The sequence below is a fragment of the Tetranychus urticae genome, chromosome 1, assembly GCF_039701765.1.
Source record: "Tetranychus urticae isolate SD_2017Ah chromosome 1, NJAU_TeUrti_SD_1.0, whole genome shotgun sequence".
Classification (NCBI taxonomy): Eukaryota; Metazoa; Arthropoda; class Arachnida; order Trombidiformes; family Tetranychidae; genus Tetranychus; species Tetranychus urticae.
Genome location: NC_142958.1, coordinates 4,703,817 through 4,717,324, shown reverse-complemented (window position 1 = coordinate 4,717,324; position 13,508 = coordinate 4,703,817). Strand labels below are relative to the sequence as shown.

Here is a 13,508-nt window from a genome sequence, read left to right as displayed (position 1 = left end):
AGGCTGTTGTTATTGCTCCAGATATCGAACAAGTTATAGTGGATGGTATTCTCGATGAGACCGTTGAAAATTTAATCCTTGCATGCCAAGAGAAACAAATCCCGGTTGTTTTTACCTCGACCAGGAATCGTCTAGCAAGAGTTTGCGCCAAAACGCCTCGTTCTCAAGTTTCTGCCGTCGCAATTATTGATTATTCAGGTGTTCACGTAAGGATTCATCGCTTTATAGTAATTCAAAGTACTTTTTTTATTTCAAGTTTGGGTTTTCAATTTCTTTTTCAGGAAGAATTTAATAAATTGATGCAATTTGTAACAAAAGCCAAAGAAACTTATGATAGAACTCAAGCTATGTTGGTACGTTATCTGGAAACTTTGCCTGAGAGTACTTTCGAAGAATTTCGTGAATTTATTAAAGAAAAAGGGCACCTTCCACGTGAATTGCAGACTTACAGAAAAGCCGTCCATACGCCATTGAGACGCACCATATATAGTTACATCAGATTAATAAAACGAAGGAAATATTAACTTTTTCCTATTTTCCTCGGAATATTTAATAAATTATCAGTTAAAGATATATTAGAAGTCGGTTTTGGAGTTGTGACTTTTATCAAAGACGATGGTGAAGGGGTGATTGGACTTTTCAATCGATTATTCGGAGTCCTTGAGATAGAGGGAGAATAACTACATCTAAGTTCTTTATCAACGTTCTTGTTGATCCCCAATCTGAGAGTGGCCAATTTTTGCGCTGCTGGTGACATAGATCCCAAACTTTCATTAAACGTTTTCCCTCCACTATATATTAAGGGACTGTTCTTTAAATATTGCGCTTGTTTGTAGGCTTCTTTCTTCTTATTTCGGTTTGTTTTATTTATTTTATCTGCTAATGCATGTCCAATTTGTTCCCTCTTTGGAACATCGGGAATTCTAAATTGTGGAGTACCAGAAGGCAGCGAAGAACTAGTAAGCAACGGTGTCTCACTTCCATCCAAACTGTAAGGAGTACCTTCGATTTGACCCCAAGTCATTAAAGGAGTGTTAGTAACACCTGGAGCTGGAGAAGGAGTCAGCGGTACAAAAGAATAGCCTCCAACTTTAGGAACATTATTGATGAGTTCTTTACCATCGATACCAATTTTGCCCGTTTTTTCTTGAGAGGCAACAAGAGCAGCTTCAGCTAACACAGATTCGCTAAGATTTTCATTGAATGGGTTCTTCTTGAACCTAGTATTTTCATGGCAGATAGTTGAGTGTGGATTAGGCGCAAATTGGGTACCATCTTTGACTCCTTCTGGTATGAACATCAATGAATTGAGATTTTTATAAGCCCAAGCTATTCGACCGACGGTACCATCAGCTCCAATCATGTCTTGTCCTTCTATGGAGGGTAAAGTCATTCCATCTGTAATCATTTGATTCATCTTTTCTTCCTCTAAATACAACCATGGATATTTTTGTCTATGCCTTTTCTCAGCTTCTTTCATTATATCATCGAAAGACGCATTATCTTCACTAGTGTATTTAGATAAGAATGCATTCAACGAGAGATTTGTTTTAATCTTTTTCTTGGTCGGTTCTATTGTATCTTCAGTAGTGTCATCTCTTTCATTGACTTCCTCAACAGGGATTGTAATGTTAGGCGTCTCAAATGTAAGCGGAGTAGCCGTCAATGGGGCTGAAAGAGTAGCTGCTTGGCCTTGTACGAGTGGATTATCCAATATCTTTAATTGCTGCTTCATTTTACTTAAAGCTGGGTAAAAGTCTCTTTCAATAATACAATCAAGAGCCTCGATGAACTCATCTTCTTCCAAAACAATTGGTTTCCTTTTCTTTTCAGCTGGTACTAGAGATGAAGACGATGTCGACGAAGAGATTAAAGATGAATTATTATCCTTTTTGATTAAAGCCATTTCTATAGATTAACCAAAAAACGGACACTACAAAAAGTTACAAAAGAGAAGCTCGCGAACAACAGCCACTTAACTCAATCTAATGAAACTTTACGACCCAGATAGGACCTTAAAGTGAAGATTGATAATAATAAATGCCAAAAATAAATGTAAACACTTTAAATCAACAATTAAATAAACTAGACAGTAAAAAAATAAACCACGACAAATCTTTGTTTACAATTAAAATTTGACAGACTCAATGAAACCAGCTAACAGATGGCAGTAGCTTTAGCGTAACCAGAAACAAAACCGGTTCATTTAAATAGATACCGAAAAGGTGAAAATTGGTTAAAAATTTCAACAATCAAATAAATCACCAACAATTTACTCCATTCAAAGTGTTAAAAAGAGCCAAGCCTTAAGATTGTTGCATCAATCCTTTTAAATAGATTCAGTCTCTCATTAAAATGTATCGATTCTTAAAAAGATGAATTCTCTCAGATTGAAATTCTGGAAATAAACAATTGCAGTTGAATGATAAAACATTTAAGCCCTTCATGTTAAAGAAAATAAATTGATGTTTAATCAATCGTAAACCGAGGTTTAAAGGAATGCAAGAATCCTTGAATTTCGCTAATGTTTACATGAAAAAAGCTTTACCAATGTTATCGAGCAACTATCAATCTTTGAATTACAATTAGTTGATGAAATTGTCACCCTTTTATAGATTGAAATAAAAGATGAAACAAAATTGAATGGTTATCAATAATGACAGATGTTAATATTTGCCTCTCCAGAGATTAATTAAATCGCTCAACAAAGGCAAATGAGTCTACAATCAAATTGACAAAAGTCAGGTTAAAATGTAATGCAAATGAAGAGCCTGAAAATTCATCTTTATTAATATAATATTCATGAGGTGAGACAAAAGGTAAAGGTTAAAATGAAATGTAACCCAAAAACAATTGAAACCAAGAGACGGAAAAATTCAATTTAAAGGTTATATAAATTGTAATACTTTTAATATTCAGTAAAAGTATTCATCATTGATTAGATATTATCATGAAGGAAGAAGAGGAAAAAGGGTAAAAATAAAGATTAAGATGAAAAAAAGAGGTAAAAGTAAAGGAACGACTAAAAACAGATTAAAGTTGATCCAAAGTGAATGTTGAAAAGATGTGATTTCAAAGTAAATCAACTCAAGGTTCATCAATAATTGAACCATCAGATTTTAGCGGGAAAAGGGAAAAGAGTCCAAAATTAGATTAGACAAGTTGAAAGTCCAAGAATTAAGAGGTTGCGAAAGATAATCTTCTGAGCATTCACAGAAACTTTCGGATAAAATAATGATAATAATTCAACTGTTTCATTCTGCGCCTTCTCAATTTTCATCTCAACTCACCTAGTTTTTTACATTAAACCAACCTTTTTCGTCCAACCGTTTTAACCAAACTCATCATCGTTATCATCATTTTCATCATCATTCTCACTTTCAGAGTAAAAATTCCATGGAGAGAATGAAAGAGAAGCAAGAAAATGAAGAAGACCAAAAGAATAGTGATTCTTAAAGAAAGCCATTATTTTCATTTGTTCATAACCTTTCCTCACCAGTGGCTGTTAGATCAACATTCAAACAAATCTTATATTTTTGTTCAACATTAAAAATCGGACAAAATTTTTGGATAACTTTATCATCTAAATCATCTTTACTCTCACTTTGATCGTCATTTTGTTCATCATTTGATTTACCATTAAAAATCATAACTCAATCTTTGTTATTCAGTGAGTTTGATTGGTTTTGTTTTTTCACTGTTGCTTTGCTTTTTCCACTTTTTCACACTTTCCTTTTCAATTTGATGATCAACATTCAACTTGTTCATCGTCTTCCCCATTCATCATCATCATCATCATCTAAAAGTGAGTAGAGAAAGGTGAAGAGAAGAAGAAGAAATAAAGTGAAAGGTAAAAATGAGATTCCCATCAGTCTTAATTGTCATCAAATTAACCTAACATTTTCTTACCATTATTGTCATCTACAAGACGAAGAAGAAGAAGAAAAAAATCTCTCTCAAAGTCTATCAACTTTCCCCTGTTTATCTCTTAATCTTCATCTTCATCATCACTTGTCTTGCCATCAACTCGACAACATTTAACAACAAGAGTCATACAAAACATCACATCATTTGTATCTTCAAACCTCATCATCTTTCTGATAAACATCATCATTTCCCTGTCATTCCCTTTTCTCATCTCATTTTTCTTTCTCTTTCATCTTTTCCATCTCAACATTTGCGTATTTATAACCAACAGTAAATATAACTAACGATGATGATGAGATGATAAAAGATGAAGCCTGATGCTTCATGTGAGAATTGGCAAGAAAAAGTTGCAAAAAAGGCGATTAAAACATGATTTACCTTCGATTAACATAACCAAATATTATACCAAATATTGGTCCAATTGTCAGTAAATTGTGTCTGCAAATTCAATATCATTTCAATCAAAATTGGAACTTTATTTTTCTGTGATTTTTTCAGTGTAAACGGAAAGACCAAAACGGACAAACCATGAATCTAAATCTGTGTAAATCAAGAGGAGGCGGAATCAGTGCTCGAACCAAATCTTTGAGGGAAAAATTTAGTTCCAAACGGAGTTACTCTGAATTAACATTTAAAGATTCAACCACTTCATTGACCGAAACAACCGATTTATCCTCACCAGGAACTTCATTTAAATCTCGCAATCCACCAAAGGTAAGCCAATGTTGTAATCTATTGTCCATAAATGATTGAACCACAATTGATTAGTTTCCTCATATTGATTATTATACCAAAAAACAAGGAAACAATGAACCAGAAAAAAATGTTAACCCAAAAACAAACTTGACAACAAACGACAAGTAAAATGATAGATTAGGTGAATACAAGAATAAAAAAGGTTTCTGATTATACATTAAATTAACTTTATCATTTTCTCTGTTATTATATTGTGATTATTATTGCTGCTATTATTATAAGTTAACTGTTAAATTGAGTGAAACGGTTAATGTTATTGGGTTAACCGCAGACTTGACAATCCGATTAAAGGCAATTCAAATGTTTACCATTGATTTAACTGGTTACACTTGATACTGTCCAATGTAATTTAAAACTGTAATTAAATTGTTCATCTGTTGACATTGAAATTTATTTGATTATCCAACAGTTAATTCAATAAGAAATGAACAGAACTAGCAAAGTGAAAAAGGTAAAAGTAAAAGAAGAAGAGAAGAGAAAAATTTGTTTTTTCAATTGAAATTTTTCTCTATAACTGGCTCTTCTCATTCAAATGAATGGGTGAACACAATAAAATGGCAGATAAAACCATGATTTTTTCTTCTTGTTCCACAAAATGAAACGTTCAGTGGAACAACTTTTGCAATCAGATAACAAGCAGTTTCATTCATAAGTTGATTGTTGAGATCAGCAGAAAAGGCAGCAAAGAATCAGGCAAAATAAGATAACTCATAACGAGGAAACACACGAAAATAGGAAAATGTCATCATTACCGTTGTCATTAAAGGGCAACTTTTTTTGACATTTGTCATCTAATTAGCATTTCATGACAATTGACTCGCAATTGCCAAGTTACTCCTTTGATTGCTTTCATTTATTCCAATGATTTCAATTGAAATTGTCGGTCGATTTTGCTTGTTCAACCTAATGATTGGGTTTTGTTGACAAAATTTGTTTTTTTCCCTTCATGACAATTGTTATTGTTGAAAGTTAATCAAAATGTAAATGTTATCGAATGTTCATTTAAAACTATTTTTTTCTGTTTCGCCTCTGATCTTGAAATGAGACCAGATGAAGTATGTAATGGTTTAGTGAGAACAAGTTTCATTCGCAATACCATTGAGTAATGTTAATGATGATCAAGATGAACATGATCATGATGATAATGATGATGATGAACCTTTTGATTTCCCTTTATTCAGCAAAAACATTAACATTCCTTGACTTCGCTCTTTTCATCCTTTTTGCCAACTTTTTTTGTGTAATCATTTGAAAAGAACCACAGCAAAACTGTAAATGTAATCATAATGGAAACATTTATTACAATTTTAATAGTTGAACCAAAATTAAATTCACTTTTCCTTTTCTCTGTAACATTACAATTGATTGATTTAGTTTGCTTTGGTTTGCTTATTGGTTACATTGAAATTTATTCATTAACTGTTGATTTAATGTTAGTCAATTTGAGATTCTCTTGATATTAATAATGGAAACTCTCAATCATGTCAATGTTTAATTTCATTAATAGTGTCTCATTTTTTACCTCTTAATTATTAACGTTAGTCTAGTTGATTAGCTATGTTGTCATTGACACTCAATTCAAGTCTATCAATGTTGTCATCTGAATAAACATTGCTAATAATGTTGATCATTGTCACCATTATAATCATCGACTGAAACTCATCATTTGTTGTTGTTCATACAATTGGATGAGATGAAAAGCGCCAAAAAAATGATTCTCAACACAAATGATTCACTGCTAATGGTAAACAAACAAACAATTTGACGTGTTTTCATCTCTATCATCTTCAACCTCATCATTCTCATCGTTACTCAGTAAACAATCACCTTATAGTCGACATCAATAAATCAGTTTGTTCGTTAATCTTTTCTCTTTTTACTTGCATTTCCTTTTGATATCGTTTCTCTATGAATTGAAAGAAGAAAAAAATGATTCTGATGATTATTTTGAAGATGATAAATTGCATGGAAACGATGCTTAAACTGAAATGAATCGAGGAAAATGAAATTTGTGCGATTTTCACCATTTATCCTGCAATAATTTCTCTCTTCTTTCCTTTATCAAACAATCTTCAGCTAAAGTACCTCTTTAGCAAAGTAACAATACTGCACTCAGGCTGAAGGCATTTATGCTGAAGAAAAGTTTAGTTTTGAAAAATCGTACATCTTATTATCGATAGAAGTTATTGACTTCTCAGTCCCTGGATAAAGCGCAGAAAAAGTAGCGTTTGCAGAAAATAACCTTTGTATATCAGTTTTAGGTCAATGAATTCATGACGACGATCTCAAAACGAATGAAAACTTATGTGCACATTATGCATCTCGATCGTATGACATCATTCACTTTGAATTAATCTCTGTTAGCTGCCTAGAATATAAGTTTTGCGATTGGTCGTCTTTTTGGCTTTTTTACGCATTGATTCTTATCACATTTAGCTAATACATTCAAACCTGAGCTAACTTTTTGCGTGTGTGGACTGATCAGTCGTGACAGCTTTTAATGCACCTTTTTACCCACCCATATGCACAGGCTTTATCCAGTTTAGCTAGAAATCCATCAAGAAATGAGGATGGAATTGTACAGGAGCTCAACCTGATTTATCTACTACTTTAGTTCACACTAACTTCGTACTTGGTTTGATTGAACCACAAGATGCTGAGTACAGCATATGAAAGTTAACAGTTTTAGCGCGATGTTTCTCCGTTGTTCAATGCTTGTTGATGGTACTGATGATGTTGGAGGAATACCCGATAGAGGATATTACCCGATCACCTCAAAACACTTGCATACATTGAAGTACAGTGTACATTTTTTAGGCACAATAAATTTCAACGCAAATATTGATAAAATGTTTGAATTTATTATAGCATAATGCGTAATTGAAAGGCGAAGACGCAAAATTGTGAGCATAAGTGCTATTGAATTAGAATAAAATTTTAGGCTGTAAATTGAATTCGAAAGTCGCATGATGCACGGATTGAAAATAGCCGCAGTCAGTGAAAATAGCATTTGCGCTCATTTTCTTTGCATTAAAATTTTACTGTACATTTTTTGAAGTTTTCAAGGAACCACACAAAGCTATTTAGCAATTATTTTATTGTTCATTTTAATTCCATTGATTTTCAATAATTTTCAATTGTTATCTTTGATAAATTGACAATGGCCTCAATGAAAGGTAAGAATTGATATCAACAGCTTAAGTAAAATGTTTACTGACTAAATCTTGTCTCTGTTTTCAGAATCTATACTCAATAATTGTAGCTAATAGAAAACAAATACTAGTAAAATTATTATTGAAAATGAAACAAACTATGTGAGTTGCCTGTTAGCATTGATCGCAAAAAGTTAAATTGGATTGAATAAAATTTAATGCAAACATGTTTCGGCAAATCATATCAGTTTGTGATGGTATCTTGATTGAAACCTTTTCCGAGTCTTTTTCTCGCTCGAACCAGAGTCCAAATCAATGATGTCTTCAGAAAAAAAGAGCTACAACTTCAGGTATCTCAAACTTTCCTCAACTAGACTCTAAAGTTTAGTTTCACTCTTTGATACATGATACTCAGTCCTTTATTGAAACAGACCAATACATTTGCATCGAGCGTATTTTATCTTGAAATATCTCATAAATTGTACAATTTACATTTCTTATTCTTATGCATCATTTGATGATATTTCCTTTAATCATTGACATTTGTCTTTCCATTATTCGAAGCTAATGAATTTAGATGGCTAATTGTGTTCTAGTTTCGATTCACAGAGAGATTGTAAATTTGCCGAGATTGTTGTTCTCGTTAATGATGAAATTAATTGAATGAATGGTTGGAAACCTCAATTGACTGGCTGATGAAAATTGACAATCAAAGTAGAGTAAAAGCAAAGTTGACATTTATTATCAAAAGATTTTTTGTTTCTCACAAAGCGAAGTGACAAAAGAAAGTAAACTGAATTGAAAGAGAAGTGACAAAGACAATGGAAGAAAAGCGATAAAACAATAGCCGTGATGATGATGATGATGACTTTTACCTTCTCCTTTCAACCCTTTTCGCCTTTCAACTGAATCCAATGAACAATTGAATGATTTTGATAGAGTAAAGATGAGCTGTCATTGGAAGACAATTTGAATTTACTGAGGCAACTAAACTAAAATGAATGTGATTCAATGGATTTCATGTAACATTAAATATTAGCTGTTAACAGGGAGTTTAAAAGTATAAAGAAATGGTAACTTGATTTTGAGTCGACATTTATTATCCAGACTGATCAACTACATTATACAACAATTAGAATCTGGAAAGTGAAAAGTTTACGATAAATCTCTTCTTCTCTTTACATTAAACATCATCAAGATTGTTAGCGATTTGATTGAATGAGAATGATGATGAAGAGAGAAAAATTTAAAATCTTTCATCGTGATCATGATGAACAAGATGATGGTTATCATGTTGCTGATTATTTTGGAGCTTGTCCAAGTATAAATCATTGAAATGTTGAGATTGACTGGAAATGGATAATGATGCACAGAATAGCAATCAAAATATTCAAAGCATTTCACCTTTTCTTCTTCAAATGATTTTTCATGGAAAACTCGAGTCAGTTGATAATTAACTCATAATCATGGCAAAGCACAATTTGATTAGAAAATGGAAAATGAAAATTTCAATTTCAAAGGAAACTTAAAATTCAAATTCATCTTTAAATGTTGACTCTGAGTTTTTGTCTGTAAATGAAGTTTTTGCATTATTTGTAAAATTTCTTGAATCGTAAAAATCAGAAAAGTAAAGATGAAACTCAATCAGGTTGAATAAATGATGATTAAAATGGATAATTTGGATTTTTTCAAAGAGCAAAGTTGGAAATGAATTTTTGATTGCGTTTCAACTCTACTTTTAAAAGATGATTTGGCTTCCAATATTTCAATATTTGCGTGTTTTTTATTGATTGGTGAAATTAGTTTGAGTTTGTTTAACTTGAAAACTAACATTGCAATTGTAAAGACGATGTAATCATTAAAATTTCATCATTATCTCATTATCAACACTGAACAATATGTAAACATGTTTCGCCAAATATTTACAGAGATTCCATTCATTTGGTTTACTTTAATCTATTTAGTTTTCAATTATATTTATAATTGCTCATCAACTGCATTATACTTGTTTATCCATTCAATATAAAAATGAATGTTTCAAATTGCCTTTATTAGTTTACTATTAATATCAACTTTAAAGTTGTTCCTGTTCATTCAGTTGGGATTTACTGACAATTTTAGCAACAATTTTGCAAATTTTCATCTCAACCCATTTTCAAATTTTCATGGTTCATCATAAATAATAAATTATTGCAAATTCATAAAACAATGATGTGTGCGTGAAGCAAAATTGTTCAGACAATTCTTCAATATTTACATCTACTATAATTGAGTGAAATTTTTTCATGGTCAACTATTAATGTTTAGAATAGTGTTTCAGCATTGCTGATAATTTTGTTTCAAATAAATGACTGTTTGACTAGTTCGGTCCTTGCGAACAAGACTGTCCACTAGCAATATCCATGATATGGCAAAAACGATGACAAACTAATAAAAGACCCGAACTTGAAAGGAGCATTTTGATGGTTCCAATTTTTTAATCGTTTTGGATTTGTATTAAAGAAAAATCATATCATGTTCTCAAGTCCTAGGGATTTTCAAGATGTAACAAAAAATATTGAATGTTTTTATCTTTGACGCTCGTTTGTGATCTTTATAACATTCAGGCAGTAAAATTCCGGAAATTGTTAACCATAAATTCAGAGTTTCATTGACATTCAAGGTCAATCAGATATTTGACCTCTAAATGACATTTGAAGGTCACATTTTAAAATCATTGAGTCTTTGCATTTGGTTTATGTTTGTTACATTCATGTAACTAATGCCAGTAAAAAGAGCCTTCATGCACCGTTCAGCTAAACTTAACGGCGGTTTGCAGTCACTGTGTTGCAAGTTGAAAACTTATCTTTATTTTGACCCTACAATCATTTTCAAAATGCTTCAACATTTGGTTTCTGTTCAACTGTGCTTCTGCCAAACCAGATGGTTTCTGAAATTTTCTCGGGATTCAATAAAAATTCTAATTTCTAATATCTACTAATATCTTATTAGTTGAAGTTGAATCTTGTTTCTGATGAAAGTTTTGACAAAACTGGATTCTCATCCTTTCCTTTTTGTTACATTCACATTTCATTAATACAAATGCAACATTGACTTTGAACTTTTCATTAAAAACTAACCTTTTAACCTACAAATGTAGCATACAATTTTGCCCCAATTAATTAAAGAATGACTTGTTAATTGAACAAAATATAATTTTGTACGAAAGCAATGCAATGATAAGTACATGAAAAGCAGAGAAGAAAAAACGTTTCAATATATGAAGAAAAGTGAAAACGATAATGAATAATGGAAAGACAAAAAATCTAATGTTAATATTAGATTGAAAAATGAATGTAATAATATTTTCATTAATCATCATCATTCATTGCAATAAACAATATTTAAGGTGAAAATGAATTTTTCCAGGTAAAACCAAAAGAAAGAGTAGAGACAAAAAAAGAAGAGAAGAAAAAAAAGTGTTCATTTCCGTAGGTAAGCGGAACTCAGCAAGGAACCCAAATATAAGAAGAAGCAAAATTGATTAACACTTTAATAATTGCCTGATTAATACCATCAATATGTGTGAGAGAGAAACAATTAGTGACTAGCAAAACAAGGGATGAAAGATGAGGAATGATGAAAAGATGATGAGGAGTAAAAATAATAATCTTTGCAGGGAAAAAGAAGAGAGAAAAAAAAGAAATTTTTCTCTCTACTGGTTACTTGTTGCTGAGCAACATGAGATAGTTCAGTAAGGATGAGCAAAAAAAGAGGTAAAAAAAGTGTATTTCATCAGCAAAGTTGATGATTATTTTCGTTATCAGTTGAGTCAAATTGTGTCTGTAAAAGTAATGAGCATGAACGCACTTGCAATTACAATTAATTTATGTGATTGCAATTAGTGTCAATAATGGAAATTTACATCTTTTTCTTCTCTCCCTGGAAACTTGGCTTTTTTTGTTCGCTTTTTTTCCTCTCTCACTCAATTTGACATAACATTTCCGGAGAAACATGAAAACATTACAATGAACAGAAAAGGGAAAAAGATTGAATAACAAGCCTTGAAATGTTATCAAAACTTGCAAATGATTAATGTTGATGAAAAGTGCAAATAATTTTCACTGCAATCATTAAAAGATGCTTAAATAAGACTTTAATCAATGTAAAGCATTTAATGTTTTTGTTTCATTTTTTGTCTCGAATCAGACAAAACTTGAAGCTGTCTAAAGATGATGAGTTCATTGTTTGAACCTTTTGTGAGTCTCTCATGGAATAAAGTTATCAATCATTAATTACTCAACTTGTCGGTGGATAAAAAGGCATTTGGATACAATCAATTTGATAATGAATTTGGAAACTTTGCTCACAAAAATTCGCTTCGAAGCAAAAAATTTCTGCTCAATGAACTGTTCAAAGTAATTGACATTTTATTGAAAATTTTCTCAAACTTTATCCACAGTTGAGATTATCTTGTGTTTGAGTTTGAATTTTGGAATTTTCTTCTTTTCTTTTTTCTTCACTTGACAAGAGAAGATTTTTAAGCTTATGTCTGATGGAATTTGTCGACATGATAATTCAGAGTTGATGGAAAATGTTCAAGATTATCAGATTATTCAGGTTTGAATTTCTTGTAATCTTTTCTGTTGGAAGAAAAAATTGATCGTTCTGTTGAATGGTGAACTGGATAATGATTTGAATCGATAATCAAATTGGTGATTCTTTATTTGATTAAAGTTGCAATTGAAATTTGATACAAAACTTCATGATAATTGGATAATAGTTTTCAGTTATTTCGTTGGTTTTAAGGTGAAGACGAAAAAGGTTTCACTTTAAGATGATTGAAGTGTTTCAAAGTTTAGACAAAACTTTTTTTTCTTCTTCTCATTAAATGTGATTGTATTGAAACAATGGAAACATTATCATTTACAATTCCCAGTGAATGTTGGTTGATTTGATAAGCTAATCAAGTTTGAACAGAGTCAAGGTAAGAATAGGTGAAAAATGAAAAGAGAAATTGCAATTTTGCTGAGTTTCAGGGAAAGAAAAATATTTATTCTTTATTCTGTTTTTTTTGCTTCTTCTTCTTCGCGCAAACAAATGTAATAATAAAACAATTTTGTAATCCGATTTTTCGCTTTTCCTTCAGACATTGACATTAATACTTGGCATTGTTCAACAGTATTCATTTGATTAGCTTAGAGTTCATCTGATTAAGAAACTGATTGACAACTTTTTGGCAACTTTTAATGGCGACGAACCATGAAACTGTTTACCTTTTCATTTTAAAAATGTTAACAAACTCAAGTCTATCGATTTTGTCTTTATCAAGATCGATATCCATTTTTGATTGAAACATGAAAAGAAATTTTTCTCTTCGCCAATTTTCCTGCAAGTTGACCTTTGCGGACTTTAAAGCCAAACTCAATCTGAATCGCTTAATCTGATTTGAAATTCTATTTTTACTCACAACTTTGTTCATTTGAAAATGAAACTGATCCTTGAACAAAGAGAGCTTCAAATATTACCATTGCTATTCACTTTTATTGAGCAAATATTGTTGAATGGTTCAAGATTAATAACCATTTCTATTACCATCTTGTCGGATAAAAGTTTTGAAACCTTTTCGTTATGAAGTTCAAAAGGCTAAAGTTCCAAAAAGAATTGAACCAAAATGGCTAACGAAGGAACCAC

The 13,508-nt window shown here is 31.4% G+C and overlaps 2 protein-coding genes across 4 annotated transcripts in view; one reads left to right on the top strand and one right to left on the bottom strand.

Moving 5' to 3' along the window:
- Positions 1-221: 221 nt before the first annotated feature.
- On the bottom strand, positions 222-2,132 carry Es2 (ess-2 splicing factor homolog). Its single transcript, XM_015931881.3, has one exon. It carries the CDS (start codon positions 1,904-1,906, stop codon positions 521-523), a length of 1,386 nt encoding a protein of 461 aa, XP_015787367.2. The 5' UTR covers positions 1,907-2,132; the 3' UTR covers positions 222-520.
- Positions 2,133-3,384: 1,252 nt separating this feature from the next.
- LOC107367281 (uncharacterized) overlaps positions 3,385-13,508 on the top strand; it is a 50,784-nt gene continuing 40,660 nt past the window's right edge. Inside the window, exons 1-2 of one of the 3 annotated variants that reach the window (XM_015934985.3) lie at positions 3,410-3,670; positions 4,426-4,641. In XM_015934985.3, the coding sequence (XP_015790471.2) occupies positions 4,456-4,641 (186 nt within the window). In that variant the 5' untranslated portion in view covers positions 3,410-3,670; positions 4,426-4,455. Of the gene's footprint in view, positions 4,642-13,508 lie in introns of all 3 variants that reach the window. The other 2 variants (XM_089270234.1, XM_089270233.1) reach the window with 2 other exon arrangements.